At 38.6% G+C, this 25027-nt stretch overlaps 1 protein-coding gene across 1 annotated transcript in view; it reads left to right on the top strand.

Annotated features, from left to right (window-relative positions):
• KDM4C (lysine demethylase 4C) overlaps positions 1-25027 on the top strand; it is a 328665-nt gene that overhangs the window by 169709 nt on the left and 133929 nt on the right. Inside the window, exons 9-12 of the mRNA XM_028150623.2 lie at positions 13584-13774; positions 16932-17170; positions 20014-20255; positions 23593-23701. Of these exons, the coding sequence (XP_028006424.2) occupies positions 13584-13774; positions 16932-17170; positions 20014-20255; positions 23593-23701 (781 nt within the window). The remainder of the gene's footprint in view (positions 1-13583; positions 13775-16931; positions 17171-20013; positions 20256-23592; positions 23702-25027) is intronic.

Below are 25027 nucleotides of genomic sequence, written 5' to 3'. Positions count from 1 at the left end.
GAAAATGCCTAAAGAAAATTGTCATTTTTTCTTGGTGAAGGGATTGGAGTCGTGTTGATGAAAACATCTTGGTGGCTGTGGTGACTGGCAGTGGCTGCAGCAGCAGGGTGATGGGGCTGGTGCCTTCCCCTGACCAGCCCGGTTGCCTCCCTCAAAGGGAGGCCAGACTGTGGCTTAGGCCCGCTTCCCGTGGGGATTGGGCCTAAGCCATCAGTAGGACATCCTCTGAGGGCTCCCAGTATGTGAGAGGGGGCAGGTTGGGCTGAGGGACCCCCTACCCCCAGTGCACGAATTTTGTGCACCGGGCCCCTAGTCCTATATAATAAAGAGGTAATATGCAAATTGACCCTCACACCCTTGCACAAGATGGCCGCCCCATGTGGTCAAAGATGGCCACCATAAGATGGCCAGCAGGGGAGGGTCATTGTGGGCGACCAGGCCAGCAGGGGAGGGCAGTTGTGGGCGACCAGGCCAGCAGGGGAGGGCAGTTGGGGGTGACTAGGCCTGCAGGGGAGGGAAGTTGGGGGCAACCAGACCAGCAGGGGAGGGCAGTTGAGGGGGCCAGACCTGCAGGGGAGGGCAATTGGGGGCAACCTGGGCTGCAGGGGAGGGCAGTTGGGGGTGACCGGGCTGGCAGGGGAGGGCAATTGGGGGTGATCAGGCCAGCAGGGGAGCAGTTAGGTGTCGATCAGGCTGGCAGGGGAGTGGTTAGGGGGTGATCAGGCAGGCAGGCAGGCGAGCGGTTGGGAGCCAGCAGTCCTGGATTGTGAGAGGGATGTCTGACTGCCGGTTTAGGCCTGATCTAAACCGGCAGTCAGACATACCCAAGGGGGTCCCAGATTGGAGAGGGTGCGGGTTGGGCTGAGGGACAACCCCCACCCCCAACCCCCAGTGCACAAATTTCGTGCATCGGGCCTCTAGTTACATAATAAGGTGGGTAAACAGTGGTGGGTGCCCAGTATGTTCCATAGATAGAAATTGGCAGGAAACAGCATTTTCTGTTCTATTATTACATTAGTTTCTTGTAAAATTTTTAAGCTTTGATTTGCTATCAGAAGGATCACACATCTTTACCATCTCTGAAAAACCATACTGTAATATATAAGTATTTGAGTAAAAACTGAAAATATGAAAAATTTCTTTGGTTTACAACAGCATTTTGAGTTTACTTCAGTTTTTGTGGAGTCCAGTATGTTTACACACTTTGATTTTGAGCCCCTGTGACAGAGCTAGGAAAGCATTTTTTATATGAAGAAAATGACTCAGAGCTCATTGTGTCTCCAATTTTAAGTAGTTAATAACGAGAAGAGCTAAAGGAGCTAAACTCAGACCACGATTCATCAAGCAGAAAGAGAAATATGGCTACTGCTTATTAATCATATTAAACATAGTCATATTCATTAATTTGTTGGAATAACCACCATTGTGGACTTTAAAAAAATCTGACTTTTTTTTTAGCTCAGCATAATGTATGTTAGATTCATCTACATTTATTACACTGATTCTGAATTCCCCTTTTTGAATGTAATTTTTTAGAATGAAATTTCTAATTTCTTAAGCCAGCTAAGAAATACTAGTCCGTTGGGAGTACTCCAAAGAGGGTGAAATTCAGTTCCAATTTGTAACTGGTAATGAAAATTTTATGATAAAAGAATGAATGGGCTACAGAAGTATTTTACTCACCTTTTGGTATTTATTTAGAGGAATTCCAATATAAATTGATCCCTTTGTATTTTTTGTAGTTAATTCACATATTAAATACTTTTTATTGTTGTCTGGTGAACATGCAAAGAAAAAAATTCATCAATTTTTGTAATATCTCATTAGGTTAGGTATTTCTATAAATAGATTAATATCAATAGATGCTGGATTTACTAACTTATAATTATCTATTTTCTAAATTTGTTTTTTTTTTATTGAGGTATTATATGTGTACATATCTTACTATTACCCCCCCACCCCACACCCACACATGCCCTCCCCCCCCAGAGTTTTACGTCCATTGTTTATGCTTATATGCATGCATACAAGTCCTTCGTTTGATTTCATAACTCCCCCACCTTTCCCAAACTTTCCCCCTGTAATTTGAAAGTCTGTTTGATGCTTTACTGTCTCTGTATCTATCTTTTTGTTCACCACTTTATAATGTTCTTTACTATCCCTAAATGAGTGAGATCATGTGGTATTGTTCCTTCATTGACTGGCTTATTTCACTTAGCATAATGTTCTCCAATTCCATCCAGGTTGCTGCAAATGATGAGAATTCCTTCTTTTTTATGGCAGCATAGTATTCCATTGTGTAGATGTACCACAGTTTTCCGATCCAGTCATCTGCTGATGGGCACCTAGGCTGTTTCCAAATCTTAGCTATTGTAAATTGTGCTGCTATGAACATAGTGGTGCATATATCCTTTCTGATTGGTGTTTCTAGTTTCTTCGGATATATTCCCAGGAGTGGGATTACTGGGTCAAATGGGAGTTCCATTTTCAGTTTTTTGAGGAAACTCCATACTGTTCTCCACAGTGGCTGCACCAGTCTGCATTCCCACCAGCAGTGCACGAGGGTTCCTTTTTCTCCGCATCCTCGCCAACACTTGTTGTTTGTTGATTTGTTGATGATAGCCATTCTGACAGGTGTGAGATGGTACCTCATTGTTGTTTTGATTTGCATCTCTCGGATAATAAGTGACTTTGAACATGTTTTCATGTGTCTCTTGGCCTTTCTTCTGTCTTCTTTTGAAAATATTCTGTTTAGGTCTGTTGCCCATTTTTTTATTGGATCATTTATCTTCCTCTTATTAAGTTGCATAAGCTGCCTGTAGATGTTGGAGATTAAACCTTTATCAGTGATAGCATTTGCAAATATGTTTTCCCATGCAGTGGGCTTTCTTGTTGTTTTGTTGATGGTTTCTTTTGCTGTAAAAAAGCTTTTTATTTTGATGTAGTCCCATTTGTTCATTTTCTCTTTAGCTTCCATTGCCCTAGGGGCAGTGTCAGTGAAGAAGTTCTTGTGGCATATGTCTGATATTTTGTTGCCTGTGGATTCCTCTAGTATTTTTATGGTTTCCCGTCTTATGTTTAAGTCCTGTATCCATTTTGAGTTTATTTTTGTGTATGGTGTAAGTTGGTGATCTAGTTTCATTTTTTTGCATGTATCTGTCCAGTTTTCCCAACACCATTTATTGAAGAGACTGTCTTGACTCCATTGTATGTTCTTGCCTCCTTTGTCAAATATTAATTGAGCATAGTGGTTTGGGTCGATATCTGGGTTCTCTATTCTGTTCCATTGATCAATATGTCTGTTCTTGTGCCAGTACCAGGCTGTTTTGAGAACAGTGGCTTTGTAATACAGCTTGAAATCTGGTATTGAGATCCCACCTACTTTATTCTTCTTTCTGAGGATTGCTGAGGCTAGTCGGGGTCTTTTTTTATTCCAGATGAATTTTTGGAGAGTTCTTTCTAGGTCTGTGAAATATGCTGTTGGTATTTTGATGGGGAGTGCATTGAATCTGTAGATTGCTTTGGGTAGTATGGACATTTTAATGATGTTGATTCTACCAATCCAGGAACATGGTATGTTCTTCCATCTGTTTACGTCTTCCTCTATCTCTTTTTTCAGTGTCCTGTAGTTTTCTGCGTATAGGTCTTTTACCTCCTTAGTTAAGTTTATTCCTAGGTATCTTAATTTTTTTGGTGCGATGGTAAATGGGATTGCTTTTTTAGTCTCTCTTTCTGTAAGTTCATTATTGGTGTATAGAAAAGCCATAGATTTCTTGGGGTTAATTTTGTATCCCGCTACATTGCCGAATTCATTTATTAAGTCTATTAGTTTTTTGATGGAATCTTTTGGGTTTTTTATGTACAATATCATGTCATCTGCAAATAAGGACAGCTTCACTTCTTCTTTTCCAATTTGGATGCCTCTTATTTCTTCTTCTTGCCTAATTGCGATAGCTAATACTTCCAGTACTATGTCAAACAGGAGTGGTGAGAGTGGGCATCCCTGTCTTGTTCCTGTTCTTAGGGGAAATGGTTTTAGTTTTTGCCCATTGAGTATGATGTTTGCTGTGGGTTTATCATAAATAGCTTTTATTATGTTGAGGTATGAGCCTTCTATTCCCACCTTGTTGAGAGTTTTTATCAAGAAAGGGTGTTGGATTTTGTCAAATGCTTTTTCTGCATCTATTGATATGACTATGTGATTTTTATCTCTCAATTTGTTTATGTGATGTATCACGTTTATTGATTTGCAGATATTGTACCATCCTTGCATTCCTGGGATAAATCCTACGTGGTCATGGTGTATGATCTTTCTGATGTACTGCTGGAGCCGATTTGCTAGAATTTTGTTGAGGATTTTGGCATCAATGTTCATGAGGGATATTGGCCTGTAATTCTCTTTCATTGAGTTGTCTTTATCTGGTTTTGGTATTAGGGTGATGCTGGCTTCATAGAAGGAGCCTGGAAGTGTTCCTTCCTCTTGAATTTTTTGGAATAGTCTGAGGAGGATAGGTTTTAGTTCTTCCTTGAAAGTTTGATAAAACTCTCCTGTGAAGCCATCTGGCCCCGGGCTTTTGTTTGCCGGAAGCTTTTTGATGACTGCTTCAATTTCTTCCATAGTTACTGGCATGTTGAGCTGTTTAGAATCTTCCTGATTGAGTTTTGGAAGGTTGTATTTTTCTAGGAATATGTCGATTTCCTCTAGGTTGTCCAGTTTGTTGGAATAGAGTTGTTCGTAGTATTTTGTAACAATCCTTTGTATTTCGTCGGGATCTGTTGTTATTTCACCTCTTTCATTCCTGATTTTGTTTATTTGGGTCCTCTCTCTTTGCTTCTTGGTGAGCCTGGCTAGAGGTCCATCAATCTTGTTTATCCTTTCAAAGAACCAGCTCTTGGTTTTGTTGATCTTTTGTATTGTTTCTTTGGTCTCTATGTCGTTTATCTCCGCTCTGATCTTTATTATTTCTTTCCTTCTGCTTACACTGGGTTTATCTTGTTGCTCTCTCTCTAACTCTTTGAGTTGTTGGGTTAGGTAATTTATTACCATTGTTTCTTGTTTTTTGCAGTAGGCTTGTAGAGCTATGAACTTCCCTCTCAGGACTGCTTTCGCTGTGTCCCATAGATTTTGGATTGTTGTGTTTTCATTGTCGTTTGTTGCCATGATGTTTTTTATTTCTTCCTTGATGTCTTTGGTAACTCAGTCATGGTTTAATAGCATGCTGTTTAGTCTCCAAGTGTTTGATTTCTTTGGGTTGTTTTTATTGTAGTTGATTTCCAGTTTTATGCCACTGTGATCTGAGAAGATACTTAATATGATTTCTATCTTCTTTAATTTGGAGAGACTTTGCCTATGTCCTAACATATGGTCTATCTTTGAAAATGACCCATGTGCACTTGAGAAGAATGTATATTCTGTGGCTTTGGGGTGAAATGTTCTGAAGATGTTGATTAATTCCATCTGTTCTAGTGAGTCATTTAGGATTGATGTTTCTTTGCTGATTTTTTGTTTAGAGGATTTGTCCAATGGTGATAGTGGGGTATTGAAGTCTCCTACTATGATTGTATTACTGTCAATCTCTCCTTTGATATCTTCCAGGAGTTTTTTAATGTATCTTGGTGCTCCTGTATTGGGTGCATATATGTTTACCAGAGTTATTTCTTCTTGTTGGATTTCTCCCTTTAGTATTATGAAGTGGCCTTCATTATCTCTTGTTATGTCCTTCACTTTGAGATCTAATTTGTCAGATATAAGTATTGCAACCCCAGCTTTTTTTTCATTTCCATTTGCCTGGAAAACCTTTTTCCATCCCTTTACTCTCAGTCTGTATGCATCCTTTTTTTTGAGGTGGGTTTCCTGTAGACAGCAGATATCTGGGTTTTGTTTTCTTATCCAGTCTGTTACCCTGTGTCTTTTGATTGGGGCATTCAATCCATTTACATTTAAAGTTATTATTGATAGGTACTTATTTGACGCCATTTTTATTCTATACCCCTGTGTACCTTCTTTGCTTCCTATTTCTTTCTTTTTTTTTTTTTTTTACACCAGACCCTTTAGCATTTCTTTCATTGCTGGTTTGGTGGTGATAAACTCCCTTAGTCCTTTTTTGTCTGTGAAGCTCCTGATTTCACCTTCAATTTTGATTGATAGCCTTGCTGGGTACAGTATTCTTGGATTTAGACCCTTCCTTTGCATGACTTGGTATATTTCATTCCATTCCCTTCTGGCCTGATGAGTTTCTGTTGAGAAATCTGTTGCTAGTCTGATGGGGGTTCCTTTGTATGTAACTGTCTGTCTCTCTCTGGCCGCTTGTAAGATTCTTACTTTGTCGTTGGTGTTTGCCAACTTAACTATAATGTGCCTTGGCGTCGGTCTTTTGGGGTTCATTTTGCTTGGAACTCTGTGAGCTTCTTGGATTTGTGTGGGTTTTTTCTTCCCTATATCAGGGAAGTTTTCTGTTATTATTTCTTCAAACAGGTTTTCTATTCCTTGCTCAGTTTCCTTTCCTTCTGGCACCCCTATTATCCTGATGTTGTTTTGTTTTGTATTGTCCCGAAGTTCCCTTACGCTCTCCTCAATCTTTCTAATTTTTGTTTCTAGAAGCTGTTGTAATTGGGTATTTTTTTCCATCTTGTCTTCTAGCTCACTTATGCGGTCCTCTGCTTCATCTAGTCTACTCTTGATGCTTTCTATTGAGTTCTTTACAGCAGCGATGTCATTTTTCATTTCTTCTTGGTTCTTCTTCATTTCTTCTTGGTTCTTACTCATATTGTCGAATTTGTCTTCCATCCTTTTCAGCCACTTTATGACCATTTCTCTGAATTCTTTCTCTGATAGGTTGTTTGCCTCTAAATCGTTTACTTCCTTTTCTGGTGATGCCTGCTTCTCTTTCCTGTGGGGGCTGTTTCTTTGTCTCCTCATGGTCTCTCTTCTCTGGATGTCTGGTTATATAGATTTCTCTCTCTGGCGTTGATTTAAAGGTATAAAATACAACACAACCAGGCACAACAGACAAAGCACTGAACAGAATTGTATTCACGATATTAATAACCTCCAATAAAGGTAACCACCAGAGAAAGACAAATTAGGGAATAGGAGTGGAAGAGGGAGAGTAAAAAGAAAGAACAACAACGAAAAAAAACAACAACAAAGAGTGTGAATCTGAACTTGGGAAAAGAGCAGAAAGAAAGAAAAGAAAAAGAAATAACAGAAAAGAAAAAGAAAAGAAAAAAAAAGTAAGAGAGACAAGAATGATACTAAGAGAGAAAAGGGGAACAAACTATATATATGGGGAGTAAACTCCACTAGAACAACCACTATTCCCAGCAAATTCCAGCAACACGAGCCTGGAGATTAATACAAACTGTAACAGCAGCTAATATCAAGTGAGGCAAGGGAAAACAAAAGTAAAAAACAAACAAAAACAAAGCAAACAAAAGAACCAACCAAACCAACAAAAAGAATAATCAAAACAATCTCATAAAAAAGCATAAAAATTCAATCTAATCAACATTCAAGCAAACAACAACAAAAGGCCCGAGAGAAAAATAATTTTTTTAAGGTAGCGTAGAGAGAGGTTTGTATGGATTTGGAGCAGGGGGTTGGGAATTAGATATATAAGTAGGGTGAAGTTTTAGCAGGGAGTAAACTGAAAAAGTAGGGAAAATCTAAAGCCAGAAAGGGTTAAGATAAACTGGGGACCAAAAGGGGAAAGGTTAGGAGGAGAGTGATGGCATAATGTTAGCTTTGAGATAGGGTAAAGCGATTGTAAGGGAAAGATGCAAATCGAATGTAGGACACTAATCCAAAAATAAAAGAAAGAGAAAATCAAATGACATTAAAAAAAAAAAAAGTAAAATAATAGTAATAATAGTGCTGATTGAAAATAAAAATGTAATAATTAAAAAGGTGAAAGTCGAGTGAGGAAAAAGAAAAAAAAATTAGTTTCTTAAGTAAAAGATGCAAAAAATGAAAATAAAAAATATGAGAATAAAAAATTTAAAAAATTGAAAAAAGAATTGAAAATTAAAAAATAGGAAGACTAAAATGTGCAGTAGCGGCTGTCATTCACTTCCTCTATTATTCTGTTTGGTACGCCTTTTTCCCAGTCTGGGCGGTATTTCAGTTCAGCTTCATTCCAGGGCTCCTCAGTGTTGGAAGCCAGTCCTGCTTTTTAAGCCAGCCGTGTCTTAATTTCTCGTATTTATTTTTTATTACACCAGAGACAATTAGCGTTTCAGCCCCTGGGTGGCAGTGTTTCTGAATTGACTTCTGGGCCTCTCTAGCTCTTTTTTTTTTTTTTTTTTCCCCTCTATGGCACTCACTACCGGTTTGTGGAGGTGTGCGCCTCAGAGCTTGTGGAGGTGTGCGCCTCAGAGCTGCCTCTCTGATGGTCACACGCAGCTCTGGTCCCCAGGTTCCGAAAAAACACCTTCCCCCTGCAGTCTTTCAGGGTTTCCACCTGGGTTTTTCTATGTGTTGGGCTTAGCAATCAGAGTCGGAAAGAGCCCAGTTGTGCGGACCGTGGGTCTGTGCGCCAGACTAAGGAGCCTGCACTCCTTTGAAAATTCTTAGTCTGACCCTCCTCGTCAGATTAAAATGAGTTGCTTTCAAGAGGTCACTTCTGTTAGCAGCTCAGAAGACCCCCCTCCTCATTCACGGATCACGGCAGTTCCAACTGCCGCTGATTTTTCTAGGCACAGACCTCCCGGCTCCTGCCGGTCCTGCGGCTGCCGCGCTTCCCTCACCCAGCGCTTCCCTCACCCACCGCGGGGATTAGAAACCGCAGCTTATTTCAGACGAAATCTGACCTTTCCGTGGTGCAGTGAAGAGTTTCTTTGAATCCGAATGTTTGCGCTGATAGGGGACCGGTGGTCTGGTGCTCCCAGCAGTTCAGTGTTTGCAGTTGTCGCAGAAAGTCAGGTTTCCACTAAAATCCTCCTTTCCTTGCAAGATGGCGAGGCGCCCGGTGAGCCCGCAGCTCCGGGAGGGGACCCAGCCCCTGTGGGTGCTGCGCGGTCAGAGGAACACTGCCCAGCACTCCCCTGCCTTCTCCTGGAGTTTAGCTGTCCCTTGGCTTGCCCACATACACTCCCTCTGCGAGCCTCTGCTGCTCCGACTCTCCGCCCCAGGAACAGACTCCAAACCCGACTCTATTCCGTCGCCATTTTCTCCTTCCTCTCCTAAATTTGTTTTATGTAACAACTCTATATTAGACCATGTTTCTCATAAAATAATTGATTAAATTCCTTAAAAGTTGAGTGGCTTCTTCATTGGAACAAAATGCTAGAAAATACTGATCAGAAATACTAGTTTATAGAGTGCATATTGCAAAATTTTGTCCCTCAATTATATTTGGAACCAGAAATAACTATGCTTAGTATAGCAGAGTAAGTTTTCAGATTTCTGGACATCTATAAATTTAGTGTGAGTTAACAGTATGGAAGTTTCCCAAAGAGCTGGGCCTTTCTCTTCTATACGTTTGGTATGATGTAGTATAAACCTACTCCATCTTCATATCGCATCTTCTTTATTCATTTACCTATCAGTGTACAGCTAGGTTGCTTCCATATTTTGGCTATTGAAAATAATGTTGCATTGAACATAGGTATGCACATATCTTTTCAAAGTAATATATATATTAACTTATATATATAAACAAAGTAATATATATATATATATAACTTCCATACTGTTAACTCACACTAAATTTATTTATTACTTCATTTATTATATATATATATATATATATATATATATATATATATATATATATATGTTAAATGAAGTAATAAATAAATATCCAGAAGTTGAATTGCTGGGTCATATGAAAGCTCTATTTTTAATTATTTGAGTAATCTCTATACTGTTTTCCATAGTGGCTGCATCAGTTGTCAATCTCACCAGCAGTACACAAGGATTCCCTTTTCCCCACATCCTCACCAACACTTGTTTGTTGGATTTATTGATGATGGCCATTCTGATCAGTGTGGCTATTCCCCTTTGTGGTTTTAATTTGCATTTCCTTGATGACTAGTGATGTTGAGCAGTTCCTCATATGTCTGTTGGCTATCTCTATGTGCTCTGTAATAGCCTGATGAGAGCCCGAGGCTCAGTCCTCTTAATTGTGGCTTTGCCATTAGGGACATTTGCCTTCATTTCATGCTTCCTCTGTCCCTTTGAGTCCAGGCTGGCAGCATTTCTTAAAAATTTTTAAAAACTGTTTTGGTCTTCTGTATAACTCATGGATGCCCAAGCCATCAGATAAGAGGGTCCTCCACACATCTTTCCTGGGTAACTGCATCTTCATACACCAATATGACCATAAGTAATTACTTCTGTCATACCCTATTTCCAAATAAGGTCACATTCTGATAGACTGGAGGGTTCACATTTTAACATACCTTTGCAGGGGGACACAATTCAACTCATAATACCCATTTAACAACCATATAACAACCTTAACAGGTACATCAAGAGGCTTACTTTGTTGTATTTTAAGATATTTTTTCCTTTGTTCTTTCCTAATTATCATTTTAATTGTTGTAAATATACTGAAAAGCAGAGTAATTTCACACATTTTTGCATACCTTCAAAGCCTTCCTTACCAGAAATTTGCACATAAACGCAATTAAAAAATTAGTCATGCTGTGTGTCACAAAAACATATAGTAAAGTAATACTTTAGTTTAGGTATTTGTTAAGTATTACCTTCTTATTTTTTAATCTTATATTTTGGTTATATGAACTTTCTAATTCTATAATTCAAATTCTAACTTACTATTTTCTGTCTTAGAAAGTTGCTTATTTTAAAAAATATTTTTATATTTAAATTAGATGATTGGTTTTCAGTATAAATAATGGAGAGCATGTATTTGACTTCCTGGAGACAGGAACAACATAATCATGATTCTGTATAATAAATCTTAGGGTAGTGAAGATAGAAGAATTCAATGTACATAGACTCCTGATAATTCTCTTTAAATTTGAACTTAACACTTAAAATTAATATGTATGTTCTTAAAAGGAAAAGCCACAAAATCCATTCATATTGGTATTTTGACTTCATTTAAAAAATAGTTTGCTTGAAAAGTTTTACCTGTTTTACCTGGTTATTGCTCTTTGTACCATTATGTAGTCACTAAGTTTATTTCTAAATGAGGCTGTTAATATCTTCATTTCCTACTATGCATTCTCTTAGATAATCTCATTTAATCTTCACAAGGGTTTAGATGAATGTTATTTTCTAGTATTAACAAGAGTAGATTTTCACTGTGCTGCTGAAGCTTGTTGTTTTTGACTCTGACATTGTTTCTTTCATTATTTTGAGTATTTTTTACTTCATTTCTGAATTTTTAAAATTAAAGATAATATTTATCTATTGTAATTACAGTGAGTCAAGCAGTCAGCGGAGTGGTAGATCTTGTTGCATATTTACAAAATTCAAGACTTCTGGGAGAGGGTCATAGGAAATTGAAATGTGTGAGACAGAATTCTCCCTGACAAAGAAACTTATAGTACCTATATTGTCCACTCAATTTTATTTTTCATGAAGCAAATATTAGTAACACTATAAGAATATAAGAAAGTTTCTGCTGATGAGTCTAAGCTTCTATTTTTTTCTTTAGTGGAAATATTACATCTTAAACCAAATATATTAAAATTTCTCAGGATCTTCATTTTCCATATTTCTAAGCCAAAATGAGTACAATAAGAACTCTCTCTGTACGTAACAATAGAAAGCAGTGATGTAGATTAATAGTCCCACAAGCAGACATTTGGTACAATTTGCTTCCAGTGTTTATTATGAATTTTCTTTGGATAGCAGAATGGTGAGCAGAAGGGCTTTGTGGTAGAAGCAGTAGTGTTGAGGTGAGGAAGCATAAGGGGGCACTTGGGCTCCTGTGACTATACTTCTTGGGTTGAAGAGGAATATTCATGTTTACTGGCAATGGGAGAGAAACCTGGAAATTTTACCGGTGGAGTTAAATCTTGGAGCCCTTGAATGCCCAGCTCAGGAATTGAGACTTAATTCTAAAGGGTGATTACACTCTATTGAACTCAGATACAAAAGATTACAAGACATTTGGGGGAGATTAAAGTGACAGCTGTAAAGATGAATTGGTGCTAGGAGAGACTGGTATAAGGAATTTGTACAGGAGACATTTCAGAAGAAGAATTAATGGTAGTTGATGACAGACTGGATTTCTAAGGGAAGAGGGGAAAGATGGATTAGGAAATGTTGAGTATGTATGTAGGAGATTGGAAGAATTGTCATATCATTGATAACAGCATATTTGTTTGCAGTAGAAGTTGTTTTAAGGCATGTTGTTCTCTGAACTTTTAAATCATAATGCCTGTCAACATTTGAATTCTATGGAGGGAAGTTTTGTACTGGACATTATTAAAACAGTAATTAATTTGCATGGAGATGATAATTGTATCAACAAAATATTGAGAGACTTACAGTTTCAAAGCTGCTGTTGAGTCAACCAGTCTGTTGCCCGGTGTGTTGGGTTTTCCAAGGTATATTAGTTACACCTTTTTAAAAAAATATATTTTATTGATTTTTTACAGAGAGGAAGAGAGAGGGAGAGAGAGTTAGAAACATTGATGTGAGAGAAACATCAATCAGCTGCCTCCTGCACATCCCCCACTGGGGATGTGCCCACAACCAAGGTACATGCCCTTGACCAGAACCAAACCTGGGATCCTTGAGTCCGCAGGCCGACGTTCTATCCACTGACCCAAACTCGTTAGGGCTATTAGTTACACCTTTGAGACAATTCTCTACCACTATTTGATTAATGTCTGTCCTGTTGGATGAAGTTTGGGCTGGATGCAATTGAACCTGTGTGAAGTCTTTATAGGAAACTTGCTTTATAAGATAGGTCTCCTAGGTGCTAGGTAAGTATATATTCATGAAAATCGAAGTCTTAGTGGATTCAAAATAATCTTTTCTTTGAACTCACTTTAATACTATTCCTTTTTCCTGGTGGATATGTTTGTAGTAGTGTTTTGTAGTGGGTGTGTTTTATGTGATATGATGTAGAAGAGAATCTTCTTTTGCTCCTAATTGTTGGCCACTTTTTGAGAGTATGTTTGTTAATAAACATAATGTGATTAAAATGTATCTTGAAGAAAATTTATCTCTTCCCATTGGTTTAATTATTCTAATCACATTCATTGGCTACGTTTGTTTGTGAACCCAGGTTTTTAGCTTCACAGACCTTTCAGCATTCAGCTCACTGATACAGCCTTTTTGATGGGAGAGAGGTTAATCCTTCTGTTGCAGGCCTGCTTTTGAATGAGTGCACTTTCCTTTTAGTTGTTCCTGGTACACAGTTCCCTATCAACTCTACCATGCCTTTGAACATATTATTTTACCATTTATAAGTGTGAATATGCAGGTTCTCGCCTCCCTTTAGAAGAAATTGAATTTACCCCTCACTGAATGTTTGAAAATGTAAAACATCCTCATATATGTGGCGACTAAATATTCTTGTGAGTCACATTTAAAGTAGGAGTCAAGTAGCTACATGTAGCTAGTGAAATGTTTAAAGCACAACATCCCCTTTGTGTTTCAGTGCACCTGCAGGAATGACATGGTGAAAATTTCAATGGATATTTTTGTGAAGAAATTTCAGCCAGACAGATACCAGCTTTGGAAACAAGGAAAGGATATATACACCATTGATCACACAAAGCCTACTCCGGAAACCACCCCTGAAGTAAAAGCATGGCTGCAAAGGAGGAGGAAAATAAGAGCATCCAGGAGGTAACGATCCCACCATCCCCCATCCCACTTGTACTTATGCAGTTAAAATGGGTTATGATGTGATATTCTCAAAGACTTTTTGCCTTGCTGAAAATTTATTCCTCATAAGTTTACATCATATCTTACTGAAAATCTGAGGAAAAATATTTTAATTCTTGAGAAATGTAATAAATAAATAGAAGTAGGAAGAGTTGTATTTTGTGTTTGAAAATATTCCTGAAGTTGTTACACATGGCAAGTAAAACAATACTAGAACCTCTTGGATCTCTTATACTAATGTTTTTTAAAGTTGTATTGGTGGTGCTCCTTATTCATCTCCATACTTTTATTAACTTCAGTAACTTGATTTCCAACCTTTTCATTTTGCTATTGATTTTCTCTCTGACTTCAGTAGTTTTCTTCTTCATTTGATATTAATTTTCTCATCGGGATGCCTATTTTTTGCCCCATTTTATACACTTGGTTTTATTCTTTTATGAGATAGAAAGCCAAGCATGTGGTGTTTCTGTAATATGGTTGTCCCCGTGAACTTCATTCTACATTCCATTTTCGTGGCCAGGGCCATTTCAGAAGCTTTTACACCTGTCATGGGTATCTAGCTAGTTTAAAACCCATTGAATAGGGTATGTGTTATGTTGCTCAGGTCCTCAGGCAACATTTTTAGGCTCTTGATGTTTTCCAGGGTTATATTACATTTTTACTCTCCAATATTACTCATTGTTTTTCTTTCAGATTGTAAAGGTAATATTTGTGCATTGGAGAAAATTTGTAAAATAAGGAAAAGAATAATGAAGGAATCCCAAATCACTCATAACCTCACAATCCAGAGATAACCAGTGTTAACATTTTGTATATATCCTTTACATATATATTGATTCTATATCATATAGTATTATATGCCTTTCTAAAATTGGGGCGACGCTCTATTAGCAATTTGATGACCAGTTTTGTGAGTGTTTTAATGTAATCAAATGATTGCTACAACGTGATTTTTAATGACTGCATGTATTTAACTAATCCCCTGTGTTTGGACCTGTAGCTTGTTTCCAGTTTTTTTGCTATTAACTAAAATAACACTGTAATTTTAAATCTTTGCCCACACTTTTGATGCTTATTTTCTGATTCTCTTTTATTTTTCCTGACATTTATTTTCTGCTATTTTAGAATGATAGTGAGCGGAGGAACCTTAAGAACATGGAGTCAAACTTCCGCATTTTATGAGAGAAATCCCTGAGGCACAGATTTAGTAGCAGGACTCAAACTGAGGTGTTCTATTTCACCTTATAGTTTATAGCAGTGATTTTCAAACTGTTAGTTTTCAGAGCAATTTAGTAGGTTAGGAACAACATTTTTAAATTAGGAAGTAAAGTAGAATAAAAAGTATCATAGTCCTTCCTGTGTGGGAAGGGTAAGTATTAACTCATGACATGTATGAGTATGTGTGCATGTGTGTGTTGTGTCACCATCTAGAATGTATAACTTATTATGGGTTGCATTAAAAACAGTTTGGGAAACACAAGATTTAGAGAGTCAATGCCTTTGATAAACATGTTCATCCACATTACGAAAGACACTAGCTGTGGAAGGGGGCAGTAGTTAATCTTGAGTTCAGAAGAAACACCAGTAGATCTTGTTGAGAATTTCTCTTTAATGGTCAGAAAAAATACAATACTTTAATTAAATGTATGACCTGGTCTCCTAGTTACTAACCACAGTGGCCCTTTTGGGTTGACAGAGAAGATAGATTCATGACATGGAACAGATTTGAAATGCCTTCAGCAGGTTAAAATAATCAGTGGACTTTGCTCATGCTCACTTAGTTTGAAAAGCTAATGTTTAGGGGCTTGTTGATTATGCTCAGCTTTGCAGCTTGATCATAGTTCTCTAACTCCCTTAAGTAAAGCCCTATCTAGGGAAATCTGATGTAGGGAATGATTCATTGAAATCTCAAAGAGATGTCAGTTATCTAACTTTACGTGTACTATGCTATTAGTAATGTGAAGATTTTCTACATAGGCCCGTGCATGGGTTCTCAGTACACGTGATAATGGTGATCTGGTACTAGTACTGTCACTACCAGCAACAGCCAGAGCCAATTTACATAGGTTATCCAAAGCTACCCCTTTATCTCAGATCTCTGCTCTTCCTGTCTTCCTTTGTGCTGTTTGTGTGTCTATGTGTATGTATTTGGGGGCACTGAAATACATATTGCTTTGATTTGAATTGCACTTTTTTCTAAATGAGTGTTAGAAATGTTGTGTCATATACAAAAGGCATCTATGACAAAGCTATCAAGTGACTTGCTGGAAAATACTGAAAGAGGAAAAAATTAAAAAATGGTGTCCACTCTGAAAATAATAAGTTGATATAAATGTCAAATACATACAGTTGACCGTCCTTCTTCTTATTTCCTTTAGCTAATGATGATTTGGCATTTATTTTTAATGATTTTAATGAAAACTTAAGACTTACACAAAAATCAGGGAAATGTGGTCACCTGTTCACATTGGAATGCAAATCTACACAGATTTTAACAGTGGCTTTATGGGCTCTCCTCATTTTCGTCTTTATTTCTCATTAACTAAATAATACTTGATTCATTGATTAGATTTCCCCCACGTCATCATTTTTCACTTTCTTTTTATTTTTAGATTTCTTTCAATATTGTTATAAACTTTTAGCAAAGACTTTCCCCCAACAGTATATAATAATCAATTATTTACAATTGTTTTAATTTTAAATTTAAAAAATATTTTTATTGATTTCAGAGAGGAAGAGAGAGGGAGAGAGAGTTAGAAACTTGCATGATGAGAGAGAATTTGCTGCTTTCTGCATGCCCCCTACTGGGGATCCAGCCCACAACCCAGGCATGTGCTGTTGACTGGAATGGAACCAAGGACCCTTCAGTCTGCAGGCTGATGCTCTAGCCACTGAGCAAACTGGCTAGGGCTTAATTTTAATTTTTAGTGAATTGTTAAAACTTAAGATTTCAAAGTCAAAATTAATCTTTTAATTGTGAAGATAATTTCTGCACAATAATTTAAAAAACTATCAATTTGTTTTCTTCTTTCAGTAAGTGAAAATAACATTTGCATTGGTATGTTTTATCCCTGTTCTTTGCAAACATTGCTCTGACCACAGCTTCTCTTGTTAATAGCTTCCAGTGCACTAGTTCTCACTCTAAGCGGCCTAAGAATGAGGAGGATGAGGAACTGTCAGCTGCAGTCGATGGGGCACAGGGCCCTACCCCTGACCCAGACCCAGACGACCTCAAGGTCAGTGAACAGCCAGAAGCAGCAGTGAAGCTGGAGAACATAGAAGTACCTTCAGAGGGAGTGGCCTCTGCTAGCAGGATGCAGCTGGACCAGAATCTATCAGATAATATCGGGCTCTCAGGTGAGAAGCTGGCTGATTGTTTCACATATAACTAGTAGGTGGTTGATGATCTCATGCCTTTGGTCTATGTTCACTGGGACAGATATCTCACTTTCCACATAGCTTACCCAAGAAGCCTTCTAGAGTTACGGGGTAATTCAGTCGGGAAGCCAAGGGAGTGCTGTACAGGTCAGGAGCACCCCTGCTGCATGGAGTGGAATTGGGAGGCATACAGCCTGCAGGTCCTGTGTGGTTAAATAAAAAAGATTCTAAAATGCCCTAGCTGGTTTGGCTCAGTGGACAGAGCCTTGGCCTGTTGACTGAGGGGTCCTGGGTTCCATTCCAGTCAAAAGCACATGCCTGGGTTGTGGGTATGATCACCAGTAGGGGGTGTGCAGGAGGCAGCCGATCAATGATTCTCTCTTATGGATGTTTAATTCTCTCCCCCTCCCCCTTTCTCTCTGAAATCAATAAAAATATATTTTAAAAAAAGATTCTAAAATGGAAAAAAATATTTTTGTGCAACTCAATTACACTACATTTTTAGAAAGCTTCTCTTGAGCTCATATGGAACAGAGAAAACCAAATATAGGTAATTCTTTGCCAATTCTTAGTTTTTTACTTAATTTTAAGACAAAAAAAAAAGGTTTAAAAAAAACAACAACATGTTGTTCATTATATTCCACAAATGAGTGAGATCATGTGATACTTACCTTTCTTGGACTGGCTTATTTCACTCATAAACAGATGAACAAAAATAGATTCAGAGACATAGAAGCATCGGACAGACAGTCAAACCTCAGAGGGAAGGCAGGGGTGGGTAGAGGGGTGGCGGGTAAGAGATCAACCAAAGGGCTTATATGCATGCATATAAGCATAACCAATGGACACAGACAGTGGGGGGTGAGGGCCTGTGCTGGGGGTGGGAGCAGGCGGGGAGAGGTCAATGGGGGAAAGAGGAGACATATATAATACTTTCAACAACAAAAAAATTTAAAAAATGAGAATAAAAAAGAACAACAAATATTACTTAGTCTTGGGAAATGGTATGTATAGTCCCTTGGCTGTTCCTCTATACTAAAGCCATCATCTGCAAGTCTCAACTACTTTGCTTTCCCCCCTGAAACTGCATATATCTCTGAAACTGCTTTAACACTTTGCCGCTTTAATAGATGTTGGGGCATTTGTCCTTTTACTAATCGAGCTTATTGGTAATTCCTGTCTTTTTCTTGTGCTCCTCCACCAGTCTGTCTTTCAATCATAGACTCTTCCAATCCAGCCATTGCCTCCCCCGGAGCCCGCCCTGCTTTCTCCTCCTTCAGGACACCATTATCTCTTGCCTGGGTTATTGCAGGAATTGCTTCCTTCCTGTTTTGCCAGTGTTCACTTTAGAAACCTCTGCTAGTCAGTTCTCTATATGGCAGTGATCTTTGAAAACTACTAGCTTATTTTTTTATTTTTTTTTACTATGAGGGAACATTCATTAAAGCCGGGGACAGTAGAACGAGAAAGGGCTTAGCATAGAAGAAGCAGTGGAGAGTCTAGGCTGGGCTGCCCTAGTTCTCTGGGCACTTGGGATCAGGTTCAGGGGTTAGTGTGGGACAAGGGGCCGGTGCCCATTGCTCCCCTGTTTGCAAGCCTCATGGGGTCCTTTAGGGTTTAGGAGGTGCATGCCTGTGGGGAAGGAGAGGGGAAAGGAAATGGTGGGGCTACTCCCCAGAGGGTGAGCATGCGCTGGCTCCTTTGTCTTGTGTAGCTTAGGTCTTATCCCCACTTCTTTCTTTTTTATTCATATTCTACTTCTAGTGTAAAAAATGTCCTTATCATAGTCCTGATTCATCTGACCTTCAGCTGCTTCTCCATGCTCATTACCTTTTGCTCTTGAAATATCTTTATTAATAGAGTTTAAATCATAGACTTTTCTTCAGTGAGTTTATACTTTAGTGGAGAGCCAGTGTGGTGAGTGCCATGTTAGAGATTGCATAGAATGTTGCTGGTATGCCAGAGAAAGACCCGAAAGGGACAGGAGGCTGGACTGGCAATGTTTCTTGGAGTAGGTGGTATTGAATTGACTTGAGATAAATGGATAGGAGGTAGGAAAGTGGAGAAGGCAGAGAAGGGATCAGCAGCAGGCAGTGCCGAGAAGACGGTTATGCAATACATATGGCTATTTCTTTATAGAGTCCGTTACCATAGTTTAATTACTGGGTCATTTAGGCCAAGGGCACACAGTCTTATTACACATTTCCTTGCATTTTAACCTCCAGGTGTAGAGACCTGCAGAACACTTAAGTAGAAGATGTGGCTAGGTTCAGCACCACAGCTAGTATGTGACAGGTGAAATAATGCGTGCGTGTGTGTAAGGGCGGAAGAAGGGTGAATAGAGAAGGCAGAGGAGAAGTGCTTATGATCACTGTTTGATATAGCATTAAGTGTAGGAAATAACTTCTACTGTATCTGCTCAGCCTTACATGTGCTCTTTACATACATCCTCTGAACTGGAATGTTTCCTCAGTAGCATCTCTTGGCATCATATATTAGAATATAATTCTTATTTTTAGAAATATTTCAAATTGCTATTGCTTTAGATAATTATTGTTGTTGTCCTGGCTTTTGTCTGTAGTAAAACCTCTTTTTAATTCCTTATTTTGTCAGTAAGTATATTCTTTTGCCAAACTCCAAGGTCTCACCTTAACAACTATGAAGGCTGCATGATGCTACCGTGACCTTTTCTACCCTTGTCTGTGGAAGTTTACTAGTACAGGGGAAGTTGGAAGATAGAAAGTTAGCTGAGAATAGTTTAACAGTTGTACTCACTAATAACACAATGCAAGATTTATTAAGTCTTTTGTTTTACTCCTCAGGAAACAGCTGCTTAAGTACACCTGTGAAGGAGGAAATAAAAACTAAGGATGACCAAGCCTATGCCATAATTCCATCTTCGAACACCAGAGAAACCGCTGATTCTATATCTATTGGCCATTTGACCTCTGAGGAATCAGATCCACCCAAACATCCATGGCCAAAGTTACCAGAGTCGTGCTCCTCAGTGCCTGCAAGTAACAGATTGTTGACAGAAGGAGAGGGCAGTGATATGGAAAGCCGTGTGAGTGGCCTTGAACCTGGGGAAGTCCCAGCGGTCCCCAGTGGAGAGAGGAATGGTTTCAAAGTCCCCAGTGTATGTGGCAATGTCTGTTTTTACTGTATTTATTGTGTGATGAGAGGACTTTCTGAAAGCTGTGCTGTGCATCTGAATCTTGCTGTAGGCCAGAAATAACATTTCACAGTGTATGGGTCTTCATCATATTTTCTTCCATGATTGGGAGGTAAGCCTTCTGTGAGCTTTGGCTCACACGGTGATAATTCAGAAAGCATAGAAATTTTTACCACATGTTGAACCTTAATTTTATTTTTAAATTATTATAAAATTAAACTCTTTATTTTGAGATAATTATACATTCATATGTAGTTATAAGAAATAGTACAGAAAGCTCCTGTGTAGCCAGTTTCCCCCAGTAGTGACTTCTTGGAAAGCTATACTAAGATATCACAGTATATTGACATTCACACAGTCAAGATACAGAGTGGTTCTATTACCTGCAATGTTTACCAGACTGGAGATGAGTTACCTTCAGGGCTTTGATCTCCTCCTGCCAACAGTTAATTCCTGTAAGTCCCATAGCCTCTATTTTAACAGTAGACTCCCCTGGTCACACCTCCCCCTGATACGTTCCTCATGGACTCTGATTCCAGGGCCAGGCTGACCTTTCTGGCCCTGCCCACTACCAGAAACAGGCCATTTACCTCTTGGAAAACTCATACCCCTCTTGATTACCAAGCTCTCCATTCTATCGGTTTGCATAGGACCGCCCTGTTTCTCATATGTTCTCATATAATGTTAATGTCATATGGTTTCAGCATAAACTGTTACTGTGATCATAAGGTTGTGAGTGGATCAGATAATCACACACTCTGATTGTGTATAGTGATCATCAGAATTCATTAACCTCTTTGACCTGTATAACTTGAAGGAATTCAAGTGGATGAGTAAGGAGAGCCTCAATTGTGGGAGCTGATAGAGTGAATCCCTGAACAGACCCACCTCTTCATTCCTCCTTTTCATTTCAATCACCACAGTCCTTTTTATATCTTTGAGTAGCGAGGGAGATTAGATAAGGAAATCCCCTTGAAATATTTTACTTATAAGTAGTTTAAAAATGTTAAATAATATATAAATAAATTTTCTAATTTGACCTAATAACCTTTATCATTTTATTTGTGATTATATATTCCTTTTAAAAAATGTTTTTATTTGAGAGAGAGAGAGAGAGAGAGAGAGAGAGAGAGAGAAACATTTATTTGAGAGACAAACAAGGATAGGTTGCTTCCTGTACACATCCCAACCAGGGATTGGACCTGCAAACCGGGTATGTGCCTTGACTGGGAATCGAACTGGCAACCCCTCCGTAGGTGACACTCAACCAGCTGAGCCACACCAGCCAGGGCAGGATCAGTACTCTTTTCTCACACCATAGTGTCAGACAGCCCCTCTCAGTAATACAGATCTATCTCATGTTTATATAGTTTTGAGCAGTGTTTCTTCCTATCAATGTAATACTATGTGTATTCTGGTAGCAATCAGCTTTAGTAAATCTTCTCAAGAAATACTAGGTTAATTTTTGAACATTATGTCTCTGTCTATAATTGGGCTCCATGGAATATACCAAATATGTTACCACTTTACCTGTTATTCCTGCTGACCAACGTACTCCTTCCTCAGAGACCTGAGTGCACGGCTCCTTCACTGCACTCAAGGGTTCACTCCATTGCCTCCTCATCTGAAAGGCCTTCTCCGTTGACCTGTAGGAAATAGCCCCGCCCTAGCTCTTTCCATTTCTTTGTTCTACTTTATTTTTTCTTTACTGCGTATTTGCTTAGTAGTACCTGATAGAGATTTACTTTTTACTTATGGTCTGTGCTCTTCCCCTTCTATAGAGCACACTCCTTGAAAGCAGGGGCTGGTGTACTTTTTCTTGTTGTAACCCAGTTTTTACAACAGTGTGGCCTATAGTAAGGGCTTAATAAATTTTTGTTGTTGACTAAGTTATAATTTCCCAAACCACAGATAAAACTCATCCTGTTTCACTTTTCCTTCTCATAGCTTAATTAGAACATGCTCACACGTTTTTTCAGCAAATCCTGTTTTGCTGTCAGATGCCAGGGTAGTTTCTCCACTTTTGGCCATTGCTGTTTTAGCTAACAGGAAAATTTCTGAGAGTCCTTTTTCCCCCAGTGAACTGTTAATATAAACCTAGTAATTTCAAACTCTCTCTGGGAGTCTCCCTACCTTTTTCTTCTTTTGGATTGAAAAATCTTTCGATTCCCAGTCAAGGCACATACCCGGTTTGCAGGTTCAATCCCTGGTTGGGATGTGTACAGGAAGCAACCTATCCTTGTTTGTCTCTCAAATACATGTTTCTCTTTCTCTCTCTCTCTCTCTCTCTCTCTCTCTCTCTCTCTCTCTCTCTCTCTTTCTTGTTCTGGGTTCTGTCTGAAAGATGTTAGGGTGCACATAGCCTTTTTTCTCTACCCTTGAAAAGAAAATGTAGTTTACAGAACCCAGATTTTCTAGAAAATTTAAGTGATTTCAGCCCTGGCCTGTGTTGCTCAGTAGTTAGAGCATCAGCCCAAGCCAAAAAGGGTAGAGGGTTCGATTCCTGGTCAAGAACATGTACTGGGTTACAGGTTCGTTCCCTGGCCCCGGTCGGAGTGCTCGAAAGGCGACCAATCGATGTGTCTCTCTCACATCGATGTTTTTCTCCTCCCTATCCCCCTCCCTTTTATTCTCTCTAAAAACCACAAACAAAAAAAAGGTAAGTGATTTCAGGATGACAGTAATTTATCATATTGGCAAAAAAACACTTTTGATTTCGTGTTTAATCCTCAGAGAAGTGATGATTCATGTCTGAATGAAAGGAAGTGTATGGGCTCAATTTGGCAGTGTGGTTTTGTGTGTGGATAGAAAGCAAAATAATATGCTATATATTCTCATTTGACCATCATGGATGTGACCAAGTGCCACAGTCCTATATTGTTATGAAAATATAACCCTAAATTTAAGTTAGTTTTAAAGAACGTTGGAAAACTTGCTAACTGCTAAATTTATTGCTGGCTGAATAAGCCTACCCTGAACTACATACAGATAGTATTTTAATATGAAGCAGAAGGATAGTTAATGGATATTTTGGTAAAATAACTAATAGAATAGATTCCTATTTCTTTACTTAAAGGTTTCCTTTTTTTTTTAAATAAAAGGGCTAACTTTCTAGGAGGTAAAAAAAGTACAAGAGTTCTTCATAATTAAATTGTTATAAATCATTGTTTTGTTTAAAACAAGTTTTTAACTGCTTGTGTTTCTCCCCCATTTTTTGTTTTGTAATCAGAGAATAGAGGGAGAAACCAAAACAGCTAAAAGTTGGCGCCATCCACTGAGCAAGCCTCCAGCAAGATCCCCCATGACTCTGGTGAAGCAGCAGGCAACTAGTGACGAAGGTAGGCTTGTGACGTTTTCAGGATTTTTAACTAGAATCTTTTAAATTCACGAACACCATCTTGAGTAAGAAACTACATGCAGTACTTCCATATCCTTTTATACCTGGTATGTGGCAAAGCACAGGAGGAGGGTGATAGCTGAGCTCTCAAGCAATGAGGGAACTCCAGAGGAGATTCTGAGAGAAATGACATCCAGATTGGAAGGAAGAGCTAATGCTGTGGCTCTTTGGGGGAAATACGCCAGGACTGGAGTGGACGTAGGGAAATTAGAGCCGAGACCTCATAGGTCCCTCAGACACACAAAGCTGGACTCTTACAAGCCTGTATCCTTAGTTAAGGATGTACTAGAGAAAAAGCAAACCACAGCTGACCTAGGCTCAGGCAGAGGACAATTGGACTTGATGCCTGGGTTTGGGCTTGTGTGTGGACAGGTGATAGGATAAGACGAGAAAGTTACCCTAATAGTTCTAAATCATAGGACTGGTATCACATTTATACTTTCTTATTCCAAGTCAGAAATTTAAAGTAAAAGTGGGTACTGCCTGTTAAAGCCTCCAGGGCATCTAGCAGAAGCAGTTGACAAATCTTTTTGAATCACTTTGAAGAGGAGTCTGGTTGACTCATGGACAGTAAACTCTCTGACTGGAGTCCTGGCTTTGTCCCGTATAAGTTTTTTGCCTTTGGACAAGTCCTCTCTCTGGCTTCAGTTTCCTTTTGTGTAAAATATGAGGACTTGTCGTTAATTATCAGGGTTCCTAACGTACAGGTTCATGAGTGGATTTTTGGCACTTCAGCTATCCTGATATAACTTGTGGTAATATGCTGAGCTCATCACCATTAGACTAAATTTTTATTTGTTACTCTTCAACTATAATTTTATGATTTCTAGAATAATTATACAGAAAGGTTGAAAGATACAGGTACCCATCCATACTGCATTCACCCAAGTGCAGAGGTGACCCACCTACAAGTTTGAAAATTGACAAGATTCAGATTAAAACCTTGGTTATGGTTCTTATTTTCTGTAATCTGAGCGCCGTCTGGATAACTTTTTATAACTCATCAATTCAGCAAGTGCAACACTGTAATGAGCTGTTAAGCATCTCTTTGAAATTAAAGACAGCTTGGACCCTGATCCCTATCTCTGTAATGTTTGCATGCCTTGAGAGTTTGATTAGGAGAATATTTCAGGCTATGTAACAGCAATTTAGTTTTTGGACAGTCTGTCTTTATTAATATTATAATTCATTTAGTAATGGATTAAATATTTAAATACAAAGATGGAAGAGATGGAAATTGCTGCTTTAATTAGAGATTATATTGGTG

This window comes from Eptesicus fuscus, chromosome 15 (assembly GCF_027574615.1).
Source record: "Eptesicus fuscus isolate TK198812 chromosome 15, DD_ASM_mEF_20220401, whole genome shotgun sequence".
Classification (NCBI taxonomy): domain Eukaryota; kingdom Metazoa; phylum Chordata; class Mammalia; order Chiroptera; family Vespertilionidae; genus Eptesicus; species Eptesicus fuscus.
Note: the sequence above shows the minus strand (reverse complement) of the source record. Positions and strands in the feature narration are given on the sequence as shown.